The sequence below is a fragment of the Passer domesticus genome, chromosome 5 (assembly GCF_036417665.1).
Source record: "Passer domesticus isolate bPasDom1 chromosome 5, bPasDom1.hap1, whole genome shotgun sequence".
NCBI classification, from domain to species: Eukaryota; Metazoa; Chordata; class Aves; order Passeriformes; family Passeridae; genus Passer; species Passer domesticus.
Window position 1 is genome coordinate 69,667,648 of NC_087478.1, and position 26,556 is coordinate 69,694,203.

General features: G+C 44.9%; 2 protein-coding genes across 6 annotated transcripts in view; one reads left to right on the forward strand and one right to left on the reverse strand.

The window, feature by feature from the left end:
• Positions 1-9,687, forward strand: part of AGK (acylglycerol kinase) — a 35,647-nt gene extending 25,960 nt beyond the window's left edge. For all 4 annotated transcript variants that reach the window (XM_064420895.1, XM_064420893.1, XM_064420897.1 and 1 more), the window contains 4 exons: positions 491-588; positions 2,774-2,844; positions 7,052-7,136; positions 9,028-9,687. In XM_064420895.1, coding sequence (XP_064276965.1) covers positions 491-588; positions 2,774-2,844; positions 7,052-7,136; positions 9,028-9,165 — 392 coding nt within the window. In that variant the 3' untranslated portion in view covers positions 9,166-9,687. The remainder of the gene's footprint in view (positions 1-490; positions 589-2,773; positions 2,845-7,051; positions 7,137-9,027) is intronic.
• A 1,172-nt stretch (positions 9,688-10,859) lies between these two features.
• Positions 10,860-26,344, reverse strand: DENND11 (DENN domain containing 11). 2 transcript variants are annotated; one of them, XM_064420892.1, is made up of 9 exons: positions 25,934-26,344; positions 20,547-20,646; positions 19,361-19,519; positions 18,521-18,674; positions 18,143-18,281; positions 17,551-17,682; positions 17,218-17,368; positions 16,956-17,024; positions 10,860-15,891 (listed from the first exon to the last, which is right to left on the reverse strand). In XM_064420892.1, the coding sequence occupies exons 1-9, from the start codon at positions 26,178-26,180 to the stop codon at positions 15,696-15,698; spliced, it is 1,347 nt and encodes a 448-aa protein (XP_064276962.1). In that variant the 5' UTR covers positions 26,181-26,344; the 3' UTR covers positions 10,860-15,695. The 2 variants fall into 2 exon arrangements, 1 of the variants encoding a protein (XP_064276962.1); XR_010362644.1 differs by having other exon boundaries at positions 15,811-15,891; positions 16,956-17,020.
• Positions 26,345-26,556: the final 212 nt, after the last annotated feature.

Here is a 26,556-nt window from a genome sequence, read left to right on the forward strand (position 1 = left end):
GGTATTTTGCACAGCCTGCTGCTAAGACCTTGTTCCTCCTTGGCTAGCAGAGGTGATTCATGCATGAACATGAACCAAGTGATGTGGATATGAGAACTGAGCTGTGGAGCTGCCTCCTGTAGAAAATGTGTTACCACAGCCACCTGAACATCAGATTCCTGGTTTTTTGATACTAGTATATCATGGGTTTTCTCAATGTTCTTGCCACTAGCCCAGGAGGTCTGCTAATCCCTGGACAAAAGGATTCACAGAGCTGTGATATGCTGTGCTTGACAATCTTTTCTGGTACTGTGTAAATGCTGATGGTATTTTTTCTTTTCTTCAGTACTGCTAAGCTCCCTTTTAATTTTTTTAAGATTTTGACATTTTGAGAAACAGAACTAGTGGCCAGAATGGCTCAGACTGATTTTTGTGTCTGGCATCTGCTTCATAGTGATCTGTGTAATTAAATTCCACTTAATGACTGGTACCTTCTCTTCCTGATATGCAGAGTTCCCCCAGGAGGTAGCCCCAGAGGACTGGGAAGAACTGAAGCTGTCCACCATTGAGCTTTCCATTGCAACTCGGAACAGGCAGCTTGATCTAGCAGTAAGACCATAACATAATTGGATTCCAAATGCTGCCTGCCCACAGTTTTCCTGTCTTGCTAAACTCCCATTCTTGGCTCTGTATGGATAACATTTACTGCTTCATGGAAGAAGAGGTCCATGATTGAATCCAAGAATGGGCAAGTTTCAGATCCAGTGTGAAAGCACAGGAGACCAATGTAAAACTGCATTGCAGTGGGATCAGAAAGAATTTGTACAAGGTTTCAGTAGGCAAACAGAAGTTTTAAGATTTCCCATGAGTAAAAAAAGGACCAAGAAGCATTCCTTTCCCTATGTGAGAGTCTCTTTTATGAACTTCTGCTAAAAGGAAGCTGAGCCTGAGTGTCTGGCTGGATTTTTTTTTTGTCCCTCTTTTTAGACTTGCAGAGTAGAGTTAAAAATAATTGGTACTAGGGAAAGGACAGGGGCTACACTGATTTGAAGGAAAGGAAGTGCAGGTGGATGAAAGAATAGAAGCAAGGCATCAAAGGAACTGTTCCTGTCATAACCTTCTCAGCATGTTCATGCTGTTCATTCACTGTTTTAGAACCTCTCTTTGGCTTATGCCTGTGTTTTGGTGCAATTTTACTGCTGTGAAAGCTATTTGGATAGATGTCAGTCTTTAATTTTACAGGAAAATGCTTACACAGTGATTCTATACTTGTGAGCTTCGCTGCATTTCCTCCTCAAGGGTGCAGGAAACCCTTGCCACTACACCCAGGTTAACAGGAGGTGTTGAACTTTCTGCAACATATTTCTTCCTTAGAATCCGGGTCTTTAAGAACATGAAAATGTGTGTTATATTGATATGTTATCTTGTAGGATCAGACCAAGAGAAACCAAACAAGCAAATTTACTTTTTTTAATGTTCTCCTGGTTTCTCCTTAGAATATACCACCATGAACTTCAGTTTCTTCTTCATCATGGGTTATGATTTGGACTGTCAGTGTCCTAGTAATGGTAGAAGCTAGACAGAGACTAGTATTTGGGTATTTTTTTTAGTGGTTTCTAGGTGGCACTTGAACATAAGAGTTTTGGTTGTTGAACTGGATGGGAACCAGTGATGTAAAAACAGACCTACCAAGAACAGAAGAAGTATCAGATTGCCACAAACTCCCTTAATGTTCTTTCTGTGGTTCAAGATGTACTTTAATATTGGTTTTGAAAAGAAGGAAGTGATGTAGGGTTCTCAGGTCTCTTGCATAACCTAGAGAAATGGACAAGTTCATGTTAGACCAGTTGTACTTTCCTGTTTCTAGAGGTGGAAATATCTTGATACTACATCTCTTCTTCTACACATGTGGATCCCTTATTACTGCATTAAAGTCCCTCTCTTGAAACCATTGTCCCTGTAGTCCTCAAAGCTGACCAGCAGCTCTCTGGAATCAATACCAGGCCATATCTGCTGACTGCTGCCAGCCACTCCTGTCTCTGTGTCTCACCTCAGATTCATGCAGAGGCTGCCCCATTGAAGGGAATCTGATAAAGCCATACAGGTGCAGCTCAGGCAGTGCCTCTGCAGAACAGCAAAGGAATAAACCAAGTTAAGCTAACATGCATTTATTTTTACTTTTATAATTTTGATTGCATCTGCACACTACAACTTTTGCCACAAAAAAATATTAAAATACATAAAATATAAGTTGCATCTTAATCAAAATTGCTTTCCTGGGAAAAGCTGTACTGTATACTCAGTTTAAGGGCAGGCTGTAAATAGGAAAGAAACTAAGTGAGGAGTTTAAAGGATTGTTACCAAGGACACTTTGATTTCCAATTTGTATTGTTTAAAATTCTCTTACTGTGGTGTTTGGTACTATTTAAGCAATAGTACAATGTTGTATCATTGTACTATTGCTTAAATTAATTAAATACCCATTGAATAGAAATTAAATAAGTAAGCGTAAGAGATCTGCTATTGTCTTTAAATGTAACAGGATGCCAAACATGTGACTCATTATTTTGCTTCTTGTGGTATTTATTGAATATTCATTAATGGGAAAATACTGTCTGTAATTTCTAATTTCTAATCTCAAGTTGAGATTTGGATGAAGCATGAAATGCAGAAATGCATCTTCTGTCTCCTTTTGGGGGACAAAAGACTGGCCATTGTGTGAACATATTGCAGTATCATGGGTGTGGCATTTTCAAACGTTAACTGCTTGATTTCTGAATCCTTTTTTGCACAGCGCACTGAGGACTTCATGGACATTTGCATCGAAGCAGAGAGTGTCAGCAAAGGGGAGTTTGTTCACAGAGGGTGAGTATGGGAAGGCTGCAAAAAGAGGGCAGGATCTCTGAGAAGTGTGCTGGTTTTCTCTCATACCGTGCTGCAAGATTCAGAGGCAGAGGACTGCAAAGCACACCAATCAGTACTGCTTCTCGGGGACTAGTACTTTTGTTCTTTAGAATTCTTACTCATGTTCTGTTTCTGTAAACAAGGCAGAAATCCAGAACCTGGAGTATTCAGAACCTGGAGTTTTTCCTAGCTTCTGAGTTTCCTATACCTTTCATCTTTTCCCCTGTTGCTGTAAGTCAGTACTGCTTGGATATTACTGTCCTTACTGAGTTTTATAGGCAGCTGTGCAGATTTAGCCCAGAATCTTTTAGGCCTAGCTGCTCAGTGGATTGAGAGGTGGGTCACAGAGCTGGTTTGTTTGTACTAGTGGTACCTGGGAATTCTTGAACTGTGGTGAGGAGGGCCTCTTCCTTCCCTCAATAGCTCTTGTGAGAAATTAGGTCTGAGCTAGAAGAACTTTGGAAGATGTGAATTTAAACAGGGACTTTAAGCAAATGTATTGGGCCTCTTGTACGTGGAATAAGAAAGGCTGCAGGTGTGAAAAAGCAGCGTGTGGAGAAAGTGAAAGGTACTGCTTCCTTTGTGCTTGTGATGCCTTGTAGTGTGCTTGTTCCTCCTGCTCTTACAAGAAGCAAATCAGAGCTGCCTTTTCCAGCTCCTTCTTACAGTCCCACTCACAAATACATTATGTCTTCAGTACAGGTTTTACCAGCAACAGATTTTCTTGCTAAATCCAGGGGAGCTCCTCTCCATATTGCCTTTTAATTTGCTGTTTTCTCAGTCTTCGAGCTCCCTCTAGTGAAATCAGTGTGAGGATTTCAGTGCAGTTTTACCTGCTTGTCATCACCCTAATAATTCCTGCAAGATACTTGTTTGTGGTACTAATGGCAACTCAGGCCCCTTATTTGAGACTCCCAGGAGCCTCAGTGGGAATAGAATCTTCTGACATATGCATACACTGTAGGTCAGGTTACCACCTGCAGCTGCTTTCAAATTGCATGAGCATGTGGACTGCTGTTGCTTGGGACTGATTTGTTTGCTTTGAAGGCTACAGAAGGAAAGGAGGAGGCAGTTTGCCTATTAGAAGCAAGAGGAATCTGGTCTTGTAAAGGAGATAGATAAAGGAGATGTTATTCTGGGTTCTCAAACATTTTGCTGGCAGAAGAATGTAGATGAGTTTGTGTGACTTGAGGGAGGCATATTCAAGTGTATTCCCAGTGTAAATAATACCTCCTGTGTTGACTGGATGTCTTCCTGCAGTAGTGTGGCACATTTTCTGACTGCAGTTACAGTGTCATGCAGAAAAAGCCTGTGAGAAGCATTACCATAGCCCTGCTGTTGAGAGCTAATTAGAGGCAGTACTGAAAGCTGTGAGCTGTTCAAGCAAAGTTCAGAGAAACAAGCTCTTTTGATTAAATAGTGCCAAAAAGCCTGTAGGTAACAAAGAAAGACAAAGAGAGGTGTGGGGGGTGGGAGAGCAGTGGGGGGGGGATGGTTAGTTGTACAGAAAGGAGTCAGAGCAGAGAAAAGGTGCCGTGTTTTTTCAAGGCAGAATCAGGGTGTTCAGAGGTCCCACTGTGCCTTTGCCAGCTGGAGTTGAGTTAAGCCCATTATCAGAGGCGCCCCCCATTGCCTAGCACCAACAGGGTTTGTCTTTGGAAATGTGTGAAACAGCTCTTTATTTTTTCTTCTTTTTTAGTGCATAGTTTAAATACCAGAATTTGGGGGGCTGAAAAAGGTTTTTAGAGGAAATACCTTATCAGTGCAATTAACAAGGGGTTTTTATATTGGAGAGGGCACTGACATGAGCTGATGAGAACTGATGGGTCACACAGAGAAAACCACACATCCAGCAGGAAACTACCATGGAGGCTCAGCAGTGTGTGTGTCTGGGGGCGTGTGGGGATGTGTCAGTGTGCTGGAGGGCAGCTGCTGTTGGATTTCCAAGAAAGGAAGAGGTTATCCCAGGTGTATAAAAGTGCCTCTGGCTGTGGTTCAGGTCTGTGTGAGCAAGAGCATCCACAGCAGCTGTAGAACTGATGTTTTGATAAGGTGGGGGAAGGAGAGTTGTTTCCAATGGAGTGATTACTAAGAAGTGCTGCAGGGAAGGAGAGTAGGCATGGAAAGTGTGGCATCAGTAATCCACATCCTGGTAGCCAGTTTAGATTCTGTATATGAAAATACAGAGAGCTGTCACTCCAGGACACAATTGCAGTTATCATCCACAGTGCACAAAATTGGGGTTTTTTGTTAGAGGTCTTACTCTGAATCATTTAACACTGGCAGCTTCTGGATATGAAAATGATGTTCCAGTTGTGTGTTATGTGCAGTAGGTGTTGTGGTTCTCTCTCTGCCTGCATTTTTGTGGTTCAGAATAGAGTGGGATGCAACAATCAATGGAAATTTGCTGTTAGACTTCTGATCTTGTTCCTATTTCACATTGCTGTCTGGTCTTGAGTGAGGACCAGAGTCTAAGGGAAATGAATTATGATTTTTTTTTTTTTCTGCTGGACCACTAGAGGAGCAATCACTGCAGGTGAAGTTGTGTCTTATTTGCTTCTACCTGTGCTCTCCCTTGATTGATCTTTAATTCCATGTCTTGGCTCTTTTGAGTTTACCTTGACCCCACAATTACGTCTCTATAGAGCTTCATGTGCCTTCGTTGGCCAAAAAAATCTGCTTGCTCACCAGAGTATGATAAACTCCAAGCAGGTTAAACTTTAAGTGAGGAATCTTGCTGCTTGTTTGTACAGCACTGTATAAACTGATAGTATTGCATGCCATCAATGATTTATAATTTATATTGCTGGAGGATGTTTAATTCCCTCACAATCACTCATCAATCTTTTAGTGTATACATATTTGATTAAAACCAAAGTTTCCGCAGTTAATATTGCTTCCATCCTTCCCTGCCCTTTCCTTAGCTTTTCTTCCTTTGTCTTTGATTTTCATCTCCTGTTTCAACCCTCTCTTCTCATGTTCCTTCTCTGGGATTTTCTGTGACTTTAGAGGCGCTGCCTTCCTCGGGGCATAGAAGATTTGGTGTACAGGGATATTCTGACATGATTTTTGTGAGTTCTTTTCTTAGGCAATATTTAAATGCACCTTTCTTTCATATCAGTCTAGAGATGGAAATTTGGGGACAGCAGGCATTGCCTGTCAGAGAAATACCTGTGATAATTCCACCATGCTTGAGAGTTGTGGTGTATTAACACAATAATTCTGTGCTGTTCTCTTTGCTATTTGTGTGTTGCTGTCTGTCTGGAGAGGGGCCCAGACTGAGAGGTTGCTGCCTGGGGTGCAGTGTACCCTTTGCCAGTCAAAGGTTACGTGTGTGGTCAGTCAGGAGGCCAGAGGAAGGTCAGCACAGCCCAGAGCTTGTGCTCACTCTGCAGCAGCACTTGTGGGGAAAAGCAGTCACAACTTGCTGTTCTCTAACAGCTGAGACGGTGACAGGACAGTAGCCTAAGCCTTGAAAAAGACCACATGGCACTTGCAACACCAGCTTTCCAAGACAGGAAACTGCATTCCATGCGATCCCTTTTGTCATCAGCAGAAGTGGGAAAGGAAGCAGCACTTATCTAAGTTCAGTACATAAATAAGAATCTCACAGGTACCAGAAGAGAGAAACTGTCAAAACTGAATATGTTATTTGGAATGGATAAAATGATGACGGTTTCTTCATGAGTAATAACAGAAGCAGCTGATAAGAAATGTCATGCTGATTGGTTTTGATATGAAAAATGTGGGGGTTTTGTTTGTTTTTAGATAGTAATGCTTCAAGGTAACTATAATTCTATCTTTTTTTGGCTTAGATTTTTTAGGTTGTTGGTAAGTTTAGTTGCATGAGATATGAGGTAGTCACTGCAGGCAGCTCACAGTTCAGCATGGAAGTGAAGAGCACAAAACTCTGCTCAGTGTTCAAATATAATTAGTGAGCCTCAGAGCAGAAGCTTGTTGGAGGCTGTTGGTACATTATGATTTGCATTGACTGCAGCAGAAGAGGGAAGGACTCTTCTACTTTTTCACAGTTAAATACACAAATATTTGTGTATATAACCTCGAAGTTCACCGAATGCATAGTGACTTACCACAAAATGCCATCCCTGAAGAAGGCTGTTTCTGAGAGAAGCATGTCCTTACCTTATCTCTCTTTTGGTTTGGACAGAAGTCAAAAAATGCATGACCCACACATGTGTCCTGAAGGGAGTCAGTACATCCAAGCCAGCAGATGCATCTTGCAACTTCCAGAGGTGAGAAGCTGAGAGAGCTGAAAAAGTCTTTCACTTTGTTTCTTGTACCTGTTGATGCTGCTCTTTAAGAAATTCCTACTCTAAATCTGGGAGATTGATTACACTGCAAGTGAGACACTCAGTTCCCAGTGCAGCCAATGAGTCCCTTGTCAGGACAGACATTGAAGTTCCCCAAGTAGTCTGTAAACCTGATGGGGGAACTTTGTTCTGCCACAAAATAGTGGCAGATATTTTATGAAGACAGTAGTGGTTAAAGGGTCTTTTGAGTGTATTGCATACAAATGGAAGTTCCACCCGAACACTAGGAAGAACTTCTTTACTGTGCATATAAGCAGGCACTGAAACAGACTGCATAGAGAGGTTGTGGAGTCTCCCTCACTGGAGATACTTAAGAGTCATCTGGATGCAATCCTGTGCAATGTGCTCTGGGCTGACCCTGCTTCAACAGGGAGGTTGGACCAGATGATCCACTGTTGATTCAAACATTCTGTAATGCTGTGATATGCAGATCTTCTTTTCCTTAGCACTGAAGATGTGTACATTTTGCCCTAGAAGGCATTGTGCTGTAGAGAAGAAGATAAATATTAGAGAGAAAGGTGGGTAAGGCAAGGCAGGGGAGCTGAGATCAGTATAAAGAAGTGCCCCAAAACTTTGAAATTATGAAGCTGAGAAAGAAGACAAAGCTGTGCCTGCCTGTGTAATTTAGATTCATCTTTTCCTGGCTGTGAGCTGTTATTGTGGCCCTGGGAAGACAGTTTCTTGTTTTTACAAGGACATTAAATCAATCTCCTAGATAATTTCTGTTTTCAAGTGATCTATCTTTTGGCAAAATAATTCCATATTAAGGGATAAAGAATGTGTTGAAAGGCAAAAAAATTTGTTGCTACCAAATAAAAATCATGAATTATGATGTCATGATTAACCAGCATCCTAATGCTTCCACTGAATTCAGATTGTGATAAATTTGTGATTCTGAAAGAATACTCTGCAGTGCTGGGCTAAGTACAGCTGGGCCGTGAGTAATGGTTGTGGTATAAAATAAGCTGTTCATACTGCAGTTGCTGCTAAGATCTTCAGAACATGGGTGCATGGTACAGAGCAGTTCAACTCCATGGCCCAGCTCCAGTGAAGGAACTGCAGGCAGCCCAGATGAGTCTCACCAGTTGATGTTGATGGAGGTGGACTGCTCTGCTGTATGTCTGACTGCCAGAACTTGTACTGGTTCCCCTAGTCTGTGCTGCTCTGGTGTCCCAGTTCCCTCAGAGTTGGTTTGAGTACCCACGTAGCACAGCCCTCCTGTGAGTCAAGGGCACACAAAGCAGTCACTGAAGTTGTTTTTAGGTAAAGTCAGCCTGCCATTTTGATGAATGGTTTTAATCACATGGTGACTTTATCAGCATTAAACACTTGAGAAAATTCTACTGCTGAGTAATTCCTGGCCAGTAAATTACTTTTCATCTCATGTTTCAGATCAATATAGTAAAACAATGCTGAAAGGGGTTTATGACATGGATTTAATAGAAGTTACTTAACAGGCATTTCTGCAGATTAGTTTATGTCACCACTGGCAGACCCTAGATCTAAGTGCACATAATTGTAGTTCCAATAGAAAAGAATCCTTCAGTATAAACAATGTGGGTCATTAGAGCTTCCTAGTGTTTAATTATCACTAATTAGTAACTAAGTGAGGTAACATCTCATGCACCAGACTCTTAATACATTCTGTGCAGTGAAGGATAGGTCTCCCTCTGTCATGGAGAGAAAATGGGCTGGAAGGCAGAGGCAGGGGGTCATCTTGGTTGAGACTGAGCTAAGTATGCAACTGTGTTTTATTAGTAAAATCAGCATTACAGCCTTGCTGAAGTAACGTTTGATGTTTAACTGCACACAGGGCACTGAGGGATCCTTTGGCATTGATAATGAGGAGTATGAAGCCATGCCTGTGGAGGTGAAGCTCTTACCCCGCAAACTCCGCTTCTTCTGTGACCCCAGGATGAGAGAGCAGCTGCTGCAGGCAGCAGTACAATGAGAGCTCATGGCAGAGGGGCAGTGTTTACCAGTCTTACCATGGTCTCTTCAAGGCACATGAGACCTAACTAACCTGATTAACCCCACTAGACTAATAAGCCTTTTGGCTGTTTTTATGTGCGAGGTACTTCCATTGGAAGTGTATCATTTGACTGGTCTCAAAGGGGTTAAAAATGCAAATGAAAATTCTGAAAAATGCATGTTAATTTGATGGCATTTTTTTTTCCTCCCTCCCCTAAGAAGTCATCCATTTACAGCACTACAGGCTGAGTGCTGTGTGCAACATGCTACTGCTGCAATGCAATTGTATATTAAGTAAAATTTAAGTATACTTGTCCTTGTGTTCTAAGAGTTTAATTTTACTTTACCCATGTAAAAATCTTGCAAAACCTGGGATCCTGGAAAAAAAATATTTGGGGGGAGTAATGCTAAGGAATTCTATGAAACATTGGAATTGCCACATTAAAACAGATGGTTGGTTATCTACTCTGTCACAAAATAAACTGGAGGTTGGTGATACAAAGCTTTGGAGTAAGTTTAAAAATTCCCCATATGTATTTTCGTCTTGCCAAATTCAACAGCACAGAGTTTCAGTAATTATATAGGAGAAATGTATTCCTTTGAGCAATTTAGGTATGTTGCACAAAAGCAAATTGGAAAACATCATTGACCCAAAGCTGTATGAAGTCCATTTGGAAAGACTCTTTAACAAGCTGAGTCTTTTTTTTTTGTAAGTATTCATCTTATTCCTGCAGTAGTATAATGCCAGTAAGGATACCCAAATAAAGTTTATTATTTATTGTGTCTGATTGCTCTTCTCTAACGTAAACAGTGCTCACCACTCCATATGCAACCTCCATCCACTTGAGCCTCAGTACCATAATTAATTTTGTTGCTTTTATGAGCTTTTATTTATAGTTTTGGTTTAATTGCTGCAAGGAAATATTACTGGCTTAGGCAAGCTTATCTGTTGCTCTTATTCTAACTTAGAAATTCACTGATTTTGCCTTGCTTACTGGAAGAAAGAAAATTATCCTTATTTTTCTGATGTGATTGTCTGTAGTCAATGTGTTACACTGTGGTCTAGTCTAAGTTAACTTGTTGACTCTCTGCTGTTATCAAAATACAGACCTAAATGAGTTGGTTTCCAGCAGCTCTCTCCAGGACTGAATCCTGGCAGCCTGTGCTCCAACAGCATCCTCTGCTGGAGACATCTTACAGGAAAAATGCCTTCAAAGTGGAAGCAAGTTGGGTTTCTACATGATGCTGAAACCAAGCTGAATGTTCTTCCCTGGACTACACTGTAGAGACACAAAGTATCTAAACTGGGTGATCTTTGAAGTCCCTTCCAGCCCTATCTGCCCTGTAACTCTTGACTGAGACTGAAGGGAATAGAAGCCTGCTAGTTCCTTTTCATAGTTAATGCTGGTGATAGGACCTGGTTTGTGCTGTCTTTTGGTTTGCAGTAATGAAGAGTGCTCAGTGGAGCCCTGGGTCACTCTCCAAGGAACATTGTGGTTGTGCTTTGCTCTTTTTGCTTGCCACAGAGACAGCTGGACATTGCTCTGCAGCGCCTGGCTCATTCAGAGTCAAGGGCAGTTCTCACCATTGAAGATTTCCCTCAAGTTGATGTTTATGTAATAAAATCAGCAATGTGTTTTTTCTCCAGTGGCAGGAAAGACAAGGCAACAGCCATTTCAAAAAGGTAAGCTTTAACTGTATTAAAAAATACCCATGTTTTTAGTAAGCATTTTCTCTACAGAGCCACAGGCCTATGGGAGCAACCACACATCTGCAAGATGCAAACAACATCAGAGCTGTTAGAATTACACTCAGCCTGTTGCAAGGGGTAAGGTGGTGAGAACTGGCTCTTTGTTCATCTGTACCATTTTACAGGAAAAATCACTAGTTCTCTTCCATAGCTCCCATTACAATGTAATTCCTTGCTTGAGGGTAACCAAGAGATCCCTTCAGAACTGGTATTGCTGATGCTGTTCTGATATTGAAGTACCAAGGGATCATCTGAGACAGAGGCTGGTATTTAAATATTCACATCAGCATAAGTTGAGTAGCTTGTACAAATACCATTCAAGTAGTTTTTCTCCTTCCTCTGCAGTTCAGAGTTCTTCCAATACAGGGTAATTCCAGACCTCTGAATTGCAACATTCAGAAGGGAGGTGTGAGATAGACACTACATAAAATAGGCAGGGGCTGAACCCACTATCTGAAGTGTTGAGGAAAGGACTCAGTTCTTATGTTTCTGTCTGACAGCAACACAAAAATCTTCCTTTGTACAAACTCCAAGACAGGAAGGAGGAGTAGAATCCTAGGTCTCACTCATGAAAACACTTATCCTGACTTCAACTTAAAATCCATTCTAGAAGGGCTTAAAATACTGTAACATAAATAAAAAGGAGGGATAGCAATCTAATGATGGACCAGCTCAAGGCACCTGTTTATTTTGACCACATTTAAACATTCCCATTTGAATGACAAGTTGCATTAACCAAGATCTAAAATCCTGGTTCATAGGCATTTAGTACCCTCAGTTTTAGACAGATCACACTGTTAAGTCAATACATTCCAGTCCCTTGTAAAAAGACATTTATGTTGTCCTTTCTTATAATTACTACACCACTGGTTTTGGGAAGGTGGGAAGAAGACAGCAACTAACTTAGAAGTAATGGCTAGGATGAGAGTTTGGGTTAATGTGAATGCTTTTTACCTAGAGTTCTGCTTTAGGATAGAGTGCTCTTACCCTGCTATTCCAGGAGCCACTGTCTTTCCACCTCCCCGAGCAAAGCATGCCTGTCCCTTGCAGAGTCTGTGGCCACGAGGGCCACAGCTACTCCAGCCTTCTGCTTATTAACTTTGACAGGTGTTAAAATGGGCTAGCTCCATAACCCTGCTTTACTAAATAACCTGTACAGGGAACTACTTCCTTTTGAAAAGGTGATTGGACTTTCTTCTGCCCAAAAGGATGGTGAACACACAACCTCAGCTCCTGTGACAGTCATGACCATTGGCTGTAACATACACTGCAGTAAGTACCTCATGTATGCTAGAAAAGAAGGTAGTGGCATGTCTGTAAGTCAAATCTGAATTCTGATTCCATAAAGTGCCTTTCTCCTAGTATCCATTATAGTTCTTTATTGGCTCTATGCAGTTTGGCCTAACCTTGCAGTGAGAAGATTTTGGATCATTTAGATGTCTGGCATGGTGTTGCTTGTTCAGATTGAAAATCGAGCTTTTATGTCTCTCATAAGCTTTACCCTTCAGTGCAGATAGTACAAGTAGTAATAATTCATTGCTTGATTATACATTTCTAGTGCAGCTTGAGTTAAGATGCAGTTAGGAAGTTCTTGTTCTCCTGATTCAAGTCAAGCAAGTACAAGCTGAGAACTTGCACTGGCTATCCAACAATTTGAGTTTTGGAGAATACACAGGGGCACAGGGTAGACCTGGTTACCGTAACCACCATTCAAACCTGGGCTCTGATCACAGCAATTCACCAGAGGCATTAAACCCAAGAAACTGAAGGCACCACTGTAAAGGCAAAGGGAGAAGACAAATCAGCAATATCCTATCTTATGCCACGTTTTCCTCCCTCTTTTGATTCAAAACATACCCAGTAGATGTCTCCCAGCTGCTACTATGCAACAAAGCACCAACTGAGTGTCCAGGAGAGGATTTTGAATATCTGTACATAACTGTTTTACCTTGAATTATGGTATCTTCTGGAAAGATAAGACTCAGTTAAACTGGTTCCACAGAACAGCCCTTCATGTCCCAAGCTATAACAATTTGTTTCTATTATGTACCCATTACCCATTTCTTGAGAACTTTCCACATGTGACAAAAATAAAAGCACTATCTTTTAGAAAAGGAGTGCAGGTGAAAGCACTTTTGCAGCTAATCAAATAAGGAAGGGTTAGGAGAGAAGAGTCTTCTTGTTCTGTCTTCTGTTGGACAGCTTCCTGACTTTTGTAGCTGTTGCCTGCCAAGAGAGCCTTAATAGAGAAGCAAAATTACAAGGAAGAATAAGATAGGCTGCAACCATCCAACTGGATGTAGCACATGGATGCTGCTACGGTAATCTGCTTGCTTTGATGCTTCTGCACCCATACTACTGCTAACAACTGAGGATCTGATTTCTGGAAAGCAGACATTTAATAAATCAAATATGAATTTCAGGAGCTTCTGCTCAGTGGGCTATGTCAGTGCAGTCTACTAGACCTTGTGTTCCAACAGTTTGTAATCAACAATTGCAGGGTGTTAGCCTCTCACTGCAGTGACTATAAAATTTCAACATTAAATCAAAGGTTTGTTTCTGTTTAGTTTAGCAAAAGACAAAATAGAAAGTCTTTAACAATTGACCACAGCTAAACTATGTAGCAAACCTTCAAGAAAGAGGAGAAACTGGTTGTGACTAGTTTCAGTTCTGTATTTTTTTCTTTTAATGTCTGAAGAAGTGACAGCAATACAAGAGTAGCTCAGCTGTACTTCCTCAGGGATCGTCACTTCAGACAGCATGTTAAAACTGAAGTGGAAGTTAGAGAAGAAAAGTGTGGAGGTTGTGGGCCACTTTCATATGTCAGGTGTCAATTTCAAAACAAAGCCATTTCTTAAGGAAAAGAGACTGGTCTGTCCATTAAATGACACTCAGTTGTTTTTACCTCTTTCTCCATTTTTTTCCCCAACTGTCTAAGGATGATGTTACAGTTATTGTGAGCAATTGACGGTATGAACAACCACATATTTTCTTCTGTACAAAAACATCCCAAAGCCTTGAAAAAGCAGCTAGGGAAGTGAGTGACTGCTCAGAGACAGGAAAATTGCAGGAACAATTGCCTCCCCCTTTCCAGAGGAAGACAATCCACAGAGGGTATGCTTGGAGAACATTTGCTTCACCTGTTTCAAAAAGGTGCTTGCCTGCTTTAGAGTGGGTGAGATCTTGGTGGTTCAGGCTCTGTCTCATCCTGTAAAATGCTAGGACAAATGGATACATCAGCTACAGTCTGCATTCCTACAGTGCACAGCAAGCCTCTAAGGGTGCTGAAATCTGTAACGACAGAAGCAGCAACTAATCAGCTATAGCCACAGTTCAGGAAGAACAGTCAGCTGAAAGCTGATATTGCTACTAGCTGAAGGATTTGGAGCAAAGCTGTATGTCACACGTAGAACCCACAGTAGCATTCTTGGATTTTGTATGGCAAAGGGATTACTCTTCACTGGGATGGCCTTCTTGGAGGAAATGACTGGTCCTTCAGGAACTGAATCCTGTTCTTTCAACAGCATAAGAAAACATCTGTTTTATCTGGTTCTACAGCTCTGCCCAGAAAAAAAGACAGACTTGCTTTTAAACATTGTTCCTAGCAGCTGTGCCAGGTAAGAATACCAAACTCCAAGGGAGCCTCCTACAAACTTCAGTTGTTCCTGCTGAAAGGTCTGTTCTCTGTCTCACATGGAAATCCAGGGATAGCAGCAGGCAGTGCTGAAGGCTCAACAAAAGGAGGGTTAGCAGACAGTATTAAAGCAAAGGAGCAAGAAGTCCCATCATCTACAAAGGAAGGGCTAGTGACGTTAGTTAAAGCATACTTATTCTACACCCTCCAGCCCAGCACCATCCGCGCTGAGGCTGGACAGCAGTGACTCCAAAGTGGCTCAGTGGTGTTGGTCCCTGTTAAATGGGAGACCATCTTGCTGGTTTGAAGATTTTAAACCAAAGCAGCAGGTGTGATGCAAACTAAAAGCTGAAGGTGGTGGTGGTATGGACTGAGGAGAGAGGGTGCTCTTCTCCAGCTATGAGATACGTAGGTGCAGTCTCTGCCAGTTTAGACCACCTCAGATGCTGAAAGTGAAACCATGCTGCTCCGGTAAGCAAAGTCATAAGATCCTGTAGCATCCCCGATCCCAAACTTGCTTCTGGCATTTACAAGGAAGGGTGGCTTCAGTTCACCTTAAAGTTGCGTGAGGAGTGTTTAAAGGAGTCCTGGTTGTTATCATTGGTTTAACTGTCCCCACCAATAAACTTGGTAGGAGCTATTTATGAGATTGGGCCATTAACAGCTTGTGCTAAAGCCCTCTTCAGTCCCCAAGTGGAAGGGGCAGTTGATAGGAGAATTTTCCAGACAAGTCTGAAAGCTCAGCTATAGCATTTCACATTGGTTGTCATCAAACAAAGTGCTTTCCTGAAGTCTTCAGCCCTCAGGTATCCAGGCTAGGCCAAAACCTAGCTATCACTGGCAACAGTGAGGTTTGGTGCAAAGGTGGCACTGGTCCTAGCTAAACAAAACAAAAAAACACAAATGAAAGGGAAAGGGAGACAAAACCAAAAGGAACCTTAGAGCAGGTACTCAATGGGAAGTTGAGTGTGAGAAAATAAAAGCACACTTTCTTTTAAAATTATAAATACTCTCCATATAAAGTTATTAAATAACTGTGGCTGTGGTGAGTTCCAGTGATCCTCCTAAGCAATATCTGGTAGTCTTTAAAAAGTGATCTTTGCTCCCCGTCTCTGTTGCCCTTGGTTTAAGTGCAGCAGGGGTTGTCAATGACTAGCATAACATCAATGCCATACACTTCCAGGAGGTCCATAAGGAAACTTCGATCCCCTTGGGGATCCAGACCCATGCCTCGTGCGTGGTCAGCTGTCAGTGTCTTATCCTGGCTGGCTGACACCTCCATCAGCGTCTGGAATATGCGGTTGTTCTGCTCCATGAAAAACCTATAGGGTAAAGTCAGCAAAAGGGATTGCACACACTCTCCAAAAAGACAGTATCTTTACCAAACAGGCAGCAGAGCCCCAGCACTGCATTTAACCCCCTTTAGCCAGAGATCCCATCTTGGTAGGTGGTGCTGTAGTACTTTTCCATTCTCTCTATGGTGATCCAGAATAAACAAAGATAAAGCAGTAACTGTTAATTGACAGCAGTGTTCCTGTCTGTGGGTGGCATTTCCCTTAGAAGAAGGGATAATGTTATCAGCTACAGTGTGTTCTGTGGTCACCAAGCAGGTACATCACACCTACAGCGCCCATAATGTAAAGGAGGAAACAGTGTTGTCACCCATCTGATAAGCCAATGAGTAAATAAATTCTCCATTACTGGTGCAGAACACACCAGTAGTGAGAGCTACTTCTTACCTGTTGCTTTCCTAGAAACATGCAAAGCTATTCAAAAAGAGCTCTGGCTACACCTGTGAAGCTCAACAATCAGAGCTCTGCCCCCACAGCCCTTCACACAGTTTCATCCCATTACTTCTCACTTGCTGCAGAGTGTGAATAGCAACAGGCAGAGAACGGCTTCAGAGGTGGTAGGCATGTGGTTTTTATCTAATTCTGTACCTCCCACTCTACATCCAGTTCTGGTTCCTCTGTTTGCCAGGTATGAAGTCAGCCACATCAGTGGGCCAGTTCTTCACATGCAGGTCTGATCTCCACATGGTACCAACCCCCAGTACGGTACAGTGCCTGCTTTCCATAGCCAAACGTTCTGGCAATAGTGCTTATGTTTGCAAGGGCATTCTTACATCTCCAACTGTGTTTTTAAAATTCACTTCTCTCTTCTGGCACATAAGGGACCCCAGTGGATACTACGTTTTGGCTTCTCGAAAGGAAGATGATCTGAAGAGAAGCCAGTCTGTTTTTGGACCTCTAGAGGAAGAAAACTAACTATGGAATTATGTCAAACATGCTGCTTCATGATATGCCAAACAGTGCAACACAAAATCAGTGCAAGAGACTCCTTAAAACTAGCAGTGTCCAACTAAGTATTAGAGGTATCCACTCACAAGATAAAAAGGTCCTCTTCACAGGAGCTGCAGTCCTCACCCACTTCTTGAGAATACATTAACATCTGCCTGAGAGAAGGGAGACAAGTTAATTGCACATACCTACTGTGAACCTCAAAGCTTTATGAGACAACCAGAATCTTCAAGAGATGAGCTGAACTAGATGGATATTTTGAAAATACTGCAAGGAGGAAAGTACAAAGGAGCAGTGTCCTCTTTATTCCTCACCTCCTCTCAGGAGCACCCAGACGTCTGTGATTACCTTTGGTCATTGAGCCGTCGGTACTTCTCCTTGTCAGCATTGTTAATTTTCAGGAGCGGTTGCAGATGTTCGTGATGCGTCTTCACATTCTGGTTGTCCACATAGACATCATAGAGATCCCGTTTCTGCTCAAAGATCTTTTCTGTTGTACCTGCCAAAACCAGAGAAGATTTTCAGAGCAGCATGTTGCTTTCCCAGCAGACCAACTGTTCTCTCCTGCTTGCATAGTTAGTCATTCTGTGCACAACCTATTTTTCATCAGTTCTATTCCACAGTCTCAAGACATTTTGCAGCCTGAAGCTAAAAACATCACGCCTAATCCACCGTACTTACAGGCCACATATGATACTTCTGTCTCCAGCATTTCTATGTCTGCCACATTCACATAGAAGAATGGTTTGGACTCTGGGACAGTTCCTCCAAGACCAGGCAGAGAAACATTTGCAAGGCAACAGCAGCAATACACTGTGGACAAGACAAGTACATCCTGAGATGCTTTTGATTTCCCACAAGGCCACTCTGAACCCCAAATGCCCACTTCTCCCACAGGCCCCTATGAAAACAATGGTCAGAGCTCTGAAATGCCCTTGAACACCAGAACTTCTCAAGTGATGACATCTTGTTTTGCATAGGAAATAATCAGTTCTCCCATAGGAATCCCACATTCTAGAATCCACAAATTCAGTCAGTGCTCTTATTGTCCTGTGCTGACAGGAACTGAGTTTGACAGTGCCAGATGTGTCCTTACTCACAAGGCCTGAAGAAAAGGAAACGTGTAAATGCAGACTGAGCGGTGTCTTCACGAGGCATGGTCACAATGGATTTTGAAGACCTGCATGACATCTGTCCCCTCAGTACTTGCAGGCAATTTCTGCAATGCTTCAGCCTACTAGATCAGAGCTCTGCAGTGTCCCTGGAAACATACCTCTATAGCAGACAACTCCAACTGGGGGTGGTGAAAATATCAGTATGCGCTTGCGCAGCAGGGCAAACTTCCAGAGGACAAGGATCTGCTCACCAAAGAATTTGATGAACTGAGACATACAGCCAGCAGGGTGTGTGATCTGCAGGTGGAGCGAAAGGGAAGAAAACAGCTTAGAGGTGAAACAGGGACACATGCACAGATGCTAAGGCTAAATGTGGGAGCAAGACCAGCACACAGCTTGCAACGGTCCAAGTAACAAAATCTTATCTAAGCAGCCTACAAAGCACAGGAGTGACTGCTTACATAAAGGAGTATGAGGCACCAGCAAGGAGCAGCAGTCCACTGCTCATTCCTGCAGGCCTCAGGCACCTGCCTCACCTTCATCTCTGGGTACATGTATCTGTGGATAGAAGGCAGCCAGTGGACAGGTTGCTGAGAGCTGGGGGTGCCCTTGCTATCAGGGAGAACGCCTTTCTTGTCATCATAGAATGCCTCTAGATGGGAGTAGTGTCCTGGCATTTCCAGCTGGTGTCTGGAAAAGAAAGGAAAAAAGGGGAGATCTGTAGTATCTCCAGACTATTTGTTTAGTGCCTTACCCCCAACAAACATCTGCTCTCCCAGCTAAAAGGGATCCTTGGTGCTTCAGTTGCACAGATTCATCCAGGAGGGCTGAAAAAACATCAGGACTACCAGCTCTCAGTGCAGCCAGAGAACACGCACACGCTGACACAGGCAGCAGGCTGGGGTGTGCATAGCACTGGTCCCGTTTTAAACACACTCAGGTAGGAACAGTTTTCTACCATCACCATTTTTGCTGCTAGATCCACTCACCACAACTGAAGCACACAGCTAGCCAGGAGCACCATTACACAATTAGAAGCCTTTTGTAAACCCCTAGTAAAATGGTTTTCAGAAGGAGAAAAGGGGAACTTCTTATTTTCTCAACTCTCCCTGTGACATCTATGTCTGCCTACAATAAGCAGAGTTTGGGTATCATTTGACTAGCCTGTTAAGAAAGGAACAGACTGCTGCTAATCAGTTCCTTGTCTCCTTCACACTGTGAACCTGTAATACTTTCTGGAGAAATTAAGAGCCAGTCAAGGAAATCACAGCAGAGCATTGTCACTGAATTCTCACTTGCCTAAAACTGCTCTCCCTAGAAGGAACGTAACCTCTCCCAGGTGGGGAATGGCCAGGCTCATTCCCAAGGGAACTTACCTGACCTGGTTCTCCAGGAAGTGCATGTACCTATACAGCAGTGTGTAGGAAGGGGAGAGGATGCCCACAGACTTCATGCGGGCACCACGCTCTAACTCACTCTCCACAGGCATGTTGGCAAAGCAGGCCAGGCCAAAGCAGAGCCCTTTCCGGAAATAACTGCAGACAAAGGTTGGACAGAAGGGTTAATGTTAAAAAGAAGAAAGAGGAAGAAAGGTAACTGAGGGCTAAAATTGCTGATTTGGGAATATATTTTCTTCTGTAAGGAGCTCCCTGAAATCCCACCCTGCTAACTGAAGGGCTGAGGACAGGCCTTGGGTGCCCCAGTCTTCTGAGAAGCAAAACAAAATATTTGAGGGAAGAGTTCCCAGGTGTTCCCACTAAAGCCCCTACCAGCCATGCCACAGGCCAGGAAGTATAAAATAAATAAGTAACTTGGAAGGAAGACCAACAGAACGCATAATTCAGTCAGTGTAGAGCCCTTCCTCCAAGGAAGAAGCCTGCAGTGAATGCAGTTCTGAGTAAAGTACAGCTACCTGGTCATATTTTGGGTTGAAGAACTGATTATCAGACTGCAAGAGTTCAGTTCACATGCCTTTAAGAAAGTAACTGTTATTCCTCACCAAAAGGAATTGTGACACTGCAGTTCATTGCAAAACATTGCTGCATTGCAACATTGGGTTAGCAGAATGCAGAAAATTTCTCTCTTACGTGTTTCCACTGAGGGAACTAGCAAAGAAGAAAGCGAGCAAGACCTGTTTATAACAACATTTAAAGGAACCAAAAGTTCTGTCAGAGTTACCATTTTTCTAAGTCCTGTTCCTGCAAAATCCTTCCCATTTCAGTTCTTCCATTCCTTGCCCTTCACTCTAGGCCTCTGCTGACAGTCTCTATAGTGGTAGTGCAGATCATTTGCTCAGTACACATTAAAATTTGCACACCAGCGAGAAGCTGGCCTGCCCCAGTTGGTCTCCACAGGCAAAGGAGTCATACAGCAGATCCCTGCAGCTAGCTGATACTTAACATGATACTGAAAGTGTCTGAAAAGTATCTTTGGCAGGTAGAAACAGCTAAGCAAGCCAGTTTCTGCAGGACCCTAGCTTCCTAGAAGGTATTTTTCTTGCATGTTATGAATTAATATGCACAACTAAGAAAGGAAGAAGCAATATAGCTCAGATGTACTCACATGAAATCTGACTGGATTTTGTGGGACCCGCTTGCCATGGATTTGAATTCCACACCTTCCAAATCTATATCTTGGGGTAAACACCATTCCACCATGTTGCCTGTAGAGAAGCAAATTCATTTGGGTAAGCTTGAATACAGTACCCTTTTCTAAACTGCATATGTCATCAACAAGTTGTTGCTTTTCTAACCCTGGGACACCTGTGTCCTAACACAACCCCTGAACTCCTACATTGTCACAGGCAGTACATGACATACAATACTCCACACATCTCTTGCAAATGTTACTTGTAGCACAACACATGGACACTGCGGGACATTTGGGGCCACTTCTGAAGCTAGTGCTATTTTGTGGATTTATTTTAATTACAGAGCAGCTACGATTTTACCTGATGGTGGATAAGCTTTGGTCTACACAAGCATCCATCCCACAAAAAAGAACCGAAGGACAGACTGTTGCTCTTTAGGATGAGTTTCTGGGATAGCTCACACCACCACCAGTATTGTTCTTTCCCTGTGCTTGGCAGGCCTGGTCAAACAGAAACCCCTAAGCCTTCATCCAAGTCATCACTTCTTCCCTGAATCTCTCCTATTTTCTTTAGGATAGGAGGAGTTACCTGAAGCTTTATATGGAGGCTGAGGTGATCCAAGTACTGCAATGTGTTTGTGCATGCTGGAATAACCAACAAAGAAGTACATAAATTACAACCTAGATCAAGATCAGCAAACACCTGTCACCTACTAACCCAGCCAGAAAGCATGCAGTTGTTCAGGGGAAAAGGCCACCTGAGGAGCCTGATCCTGGAACAGATGGTATCAGAGAAGTCACAAAATGTCCCTAAAGCAAATGAAGTCCAACAAGTTTACCATGGACCAAAAAAGGGGAGACTTCTCACACTTTCCCATGACAGCACTTCAGAGCCCAACCTGCTCACCTGGACATTCCCACTGCACTGAGATGTGCTCCAGATTCACCCACCGAGTTGCTGTCAGTCTGCCCACAGCATTTGAAGTCATACGGCTTAGTTTTAAAAACAAGGCAAACAAACCAAAATTCTTCAGGATAATGCAATGGCAGGTGCAGCAAAAAGGTGCTTCCTACTGGTTCACTCCTTTCCCTGCCCTTTGGGATGAGCATTCCAGCAGTGCTTGCACAGACAGCGTACATTTGGAGGGGCCTTACACTCAGCCAAGACTCTTGGAGATATTTAAATCTCAGCCCTCATTTCTGAAGCCTGTCTTTTGTCTCATTACTCATACTGCACAAGTATATGCCTGCACAGGAACAGGGCTTAGCCACTGACATTTAAATACGCTATTTTTCTTCTCACATAGATGCCGTATTCAGTAGACCTCCCCCAGCCCTGCCTGGCAAGGACTTCAAAAAAACCAACAGTGTTAGGCATGGCAACAGGAGAAGATGTGCATCCAAGTGCCCTCTTGCAGTGCACAAGCAGACCTCTCCCGGAGAGCCGGGGAGCAGCAGCAGCCTCGTGACCCGAGCACAGCCCTGTGCAGTCACAGGCGAGAGCACAGAGCTCTGCTGTGCAGCGCCTCGGCCTCCGAGGCGTGTGAAAGGCTGGCAGAGAGAGCAGTGACATCATAGCAGCCGCGCGCTCCCCTGGAGGGCCTGCGGATTATATATAGATGGTGGCTTTTGTTGTTTGGGGCTTGCGTGAGCCTCTTTGGTTTGCTCTTTAAAGGCACAAGAGCCTTCCTTGAAAGCATGAGGAAGTCAATTCTTGAGACTGTTGCCTCATAACCATGAAATTGTGGTTAAGGCCAGATGTGCTTTTAAGCCTTGCCCCACAGAGCATCCCTTACTGGTCATTACCTGTAGATTCATAGATGGAAGGGGAGAGTGCCACAAAAGCAAAGGAAGATGGGCTTTGCTCAGCTTAGTCACAAACACTGTCAGGTGTCACATCCACTGCAGAGGTGTTAGAGTGGACATTGCTCAAACAATGTGTACAATGCCTGTTCTGTAGCAACAATAAGGAAAGGATGCCTTGAAACAGATCTTTACCCTGCATGTGACCTCAAAACCAGCTCACCTATCACGTGGCTATTTTTTTTTTTCTGGAATCTGTCAGGAGCAACCTGCAGCTGTGCTTCTGGCTGTTCCTCATGCCACCTTGCCCTATGAACACACAAGCAACGTGGCAGTTGGAGAACAAACGCCGAGATTAAAAAGTAGGAAAGTCAGTCTGGCGAAACAGGAGAGCAAACAAAGGAGAGACTTCACCCAGATGCAATAGGCCTGCCAGTCTGCCTGAGAAACCAGAGGGAGGAGGGAGCAATGTTGTAGAAAAACAGGAAGCACTGCCCTTCCCCATGGAGAAAGCAGCTCTCGTGCACTCAGGAAACTTTCCAAGTGAGAGTCACCCAGCATTAGAGAGCAGACTAGTGATTCTGCTGAGAGTCAGATCTGCAGATCTGATCTCCTGGAAGCTATCTCCCACCTTCAGGTCAGGTCTGAGCCAGCACTCATTTTCTAGTGTGCAAAGTTAAGGATGTTCTTCCTCTTTCCCTTGTATTTCCTTTCCACTGGATTTTCACATCCTCACAAAGATATTGGCACCAGCATTTTGGGTCATCACCTGTCACTCCTCACTATTAGATGTTTCCCAAGGGCTTTAGGGTCCCCAGCTGTGCAGTCCTACCATGTTGTGCCAGGACAGGAGAGGCATAAAGTGTAACCTAAACGTTACACTCGCTTCGTTTCCTGCATGGAGGAAATGTGGGACAGGAAAACAGAATATTTGCATGTTCACTGGTGCAAAATACATTACTTCCCTCTCTTCCTTGTCTCTCTCCATGACTCACAGACCCTATAAGCTGTGTGGGACCTCCACAAAGGTGACTGTTATCAGCTGCCCCACAACAGCAGTGAAGAGAGCTCCTTCTCAAGTGCCACAAGGTTCACCATGCTGCAGGTGAGGACTGCACCAATTCAAAATCTGCCTCTGGCTCTTATGTCAGTCACTCACATGGGCATTGACAGTCCCAGGGACACTGGAACTGTAACAGTGACCTGGCAACCCCATAACCTACCTCTGGAAACTCATCACATGCAACTGCTGTACACTAAGCTCTTCTACTTCAAGCCCTTCTAAATTTTGGAGGGAAGTTGTTACATTCTTTATTGGCATGGTTACCACTTCATGCTTCTACAGTAAAACCTCTCTTGCCCACCTACTTGCCTGTATTTGGGCAGACACTACCTGGCATAACCACCTGCACAGCCACCATCAGAAATTCAGCTGTTCCCATGCCTCAGCAAGCTGCCAAAGGAGTCTGCCGTGCTTTTCCTGGGCAGGATCAAGCAGCTCGTTCAGACACTAACTGGATGATTTCCTTTAAGTCATACACAAGGATCAGCTACTCTTACAAACATTACAGAAGTCCCTCACACTATCTGATGTGGTTCACGAGTAATTCCTGTATTGTCTTTTTGACCTTAGCAAGTTCACACTACTGCAACTTCATGATGTTTTTCCAAGTCCACACCCTGTGCAGAGCACTTTGCTCCCCAGCTGTAAAGCTGACATTTGCTGGTGTATTGCTCACCGTCCTATCATCCATGCTGGGTAGCAGCAGGAAGCTAAATCTTCCTGGACTTGACAGACTGCTCCAAGGCTGGTGACACCCAGCATTAACTGCACATCAGATGTGAGAAGAGCTGTTGCCCAACTTTCCCTGGACTTCATTCAAAGCAACAGCTGGTTAAGAAAAACTCCTGAGAAAGCTCAGCTTCCTGCCAACTCTCAAGAAAATCTCACAATTTCATAGAAGGCATATGCTGTCGGATTGAAAGGCAACCTGCTGTTGCTGCACTCACCCAGACTCTTTCATGTTTTGGATACTTAGGAGAAACACTTCCATTTTCCATCTCCTGGTGGAAAGATGACATCCATTCTTATTTCAGATTTTTATGAGTGAATTATCTCTAGACTGAAGACACTTCCCTCGGGTGCAATATGAAAGGGAAACTTCTCAAAATCCCTTGGGTGTTTTGGGACCCTGCAGCCATGCTGTCTGACAGTGGGCACTGCTGACACCACATCACACCAGCAGCTACGTCCTGTTCTCTACTTCCTTAGGATTTTCAGTTCAAGACTGGCATTCATACTTCACTACCAAGGTCCTGTTGTGAGCAGGATGTCAGGTACTTTTCCCTCCCACTGAAGAACTAACCTCACTGTGCTTTACAAACTCCTGTCTCTTGTACTTTTGCTGTGGAATTGCTAACGCAATGCCTGTCTAGAAAAGAAAGAGGAGCTCAGTCTCATGTCTGGATGTAAATAGGCTCCCGAATCTCCCTCTTGCCTTTGAACCCCAGGTTGGTGCCTGGCAGCCAAAAGACCCAGCAATGTGTCTCAGGACATCAGACCCCTCTGCACAGTAGTACCTGTGTTCACAGGTGCAAGGCAGGTGCTAACTTCCTACCTGCATCCTGACATCCTGTTTGGTGGATACTGTGGGAGCAGTGGGACTAGGAAAACAAAGTTCAAACATTTCCTGAAGTGCTGATTTACAGGTTTGAAATTAATAACCTCTGTCAATAGTGATACAACAGCAGAGTCCAACAACATTGAGAGAGATGGATATGGCAATGAGAAGTGGAAAATATATTCCCTTGCCCCTCTCCTCTGCCCTCCTGGATCCCAGCACTCCTTCAAAGCACTAAGTCCCAGAGATCCCGCCAGAGGCCAGCCTCTAAACACACTGGTCACCAAGAAATACGCAGCTGAGCTGCTGCTGCTGCTGGTGATCATGCCCTGCGAGCCTGCCGGATTTACGCCTGCCACAAACGCCATCCATCACCGATAGCTGCGGGCAGGTCTGCGCCACTCCACGGAGGCAGAAAGATGCTCTCAAGATGCTGCTAACAGGTTGGTGCCCTCCAGGCAGCGCTGGGCGGAGGCTCGGCCTAAATCTGTGTGGGGCGCAGGGGATGCCCCAGCGCCGTCCACAAACTCCCTGTGCCGTGGAGATACACCCATGCCTCTCCTCCGAGCGGCACCAGGCGCGGCGCCTTCCTCCCGCCAGAACTTCTTCTCGGCGGGATGGAGACCAAAAGCAATCCCCCTTGTGCTCCGTTTTCGGCAAATGCGCACGGCCCCCGGTCCCGACACCGGCAGCCGTGCGGTGCAGCCGCTGTCCCCCGTGGGGGCAGAGGGCAGCCCGGCTCCCGCGGCCGCCCAGCCCGGGGTCCGGCCACGCTGCCCCGGCACGGCGGGAGGAGCGCTCCCCGGGAGGCGGGATGCGGGGGGAGCGCTCCCCAGGGGAAGCCCAGTCCCGGCCGCATCCATCTTACTCCAGGGGCACTGGGAGCCCCAGGCCCGGCCCCCGCGTCCCAGCGCGCCCGCTCCCGGCGCCGCTCACCCGTGCGGGGGTCGAAGGTGACCACGAAGACGGCCACGATCTGGTCCTCCTCCGCCTCGGCCCGCTGCGGCCCCGCCGCCTCCGCCGGCCCCTCGCCGTCCCACGGAGCCGCGCTCCAGCCGCCGCCGAGCCGCCGCCCGCCGCCGCCGCTGCTGCTGCTGCCCGGCTCGGCCGCGGGCGGCGGCGCCGACACGGCGGGGCCCTCGGCCCAGAACAGCAGCGGCGCCTCGTCCGAGCGCTCCACCATGGCCGGGCCGGGCCGGGCCGAGATGAACCGAGCAGAGATGAGCCGAGCCGGGCCGAGCAGAGATGAACCGAGCCCAGCGAGGCAGAGCTGAGCCGAGCCGAGCCGAGCCAAGCGGAGCGGAGCCGAGCCGAGCCGCACCCCCCGCGCCGCACCGGCGGGGGGCGGGCAGCGAGGGGCGGGAGCTCGGGGCTGTCACCGGCGGGGCGGGGCCGGGGCCGCGGGGCCGCCGGCGGAGATCCCGGCTCGGAGCTCTCCGGTGCCGGCTCCTGGAGAACTCGGCGGGCTGGGGACAGTCCGGCTGCCCCTGCTTCGCCTCCTGGCGCAGGGCAGAGCCAGCTGCCCGCCCTCTGTCTCCAAAAGGCTGTGACAGCAACGC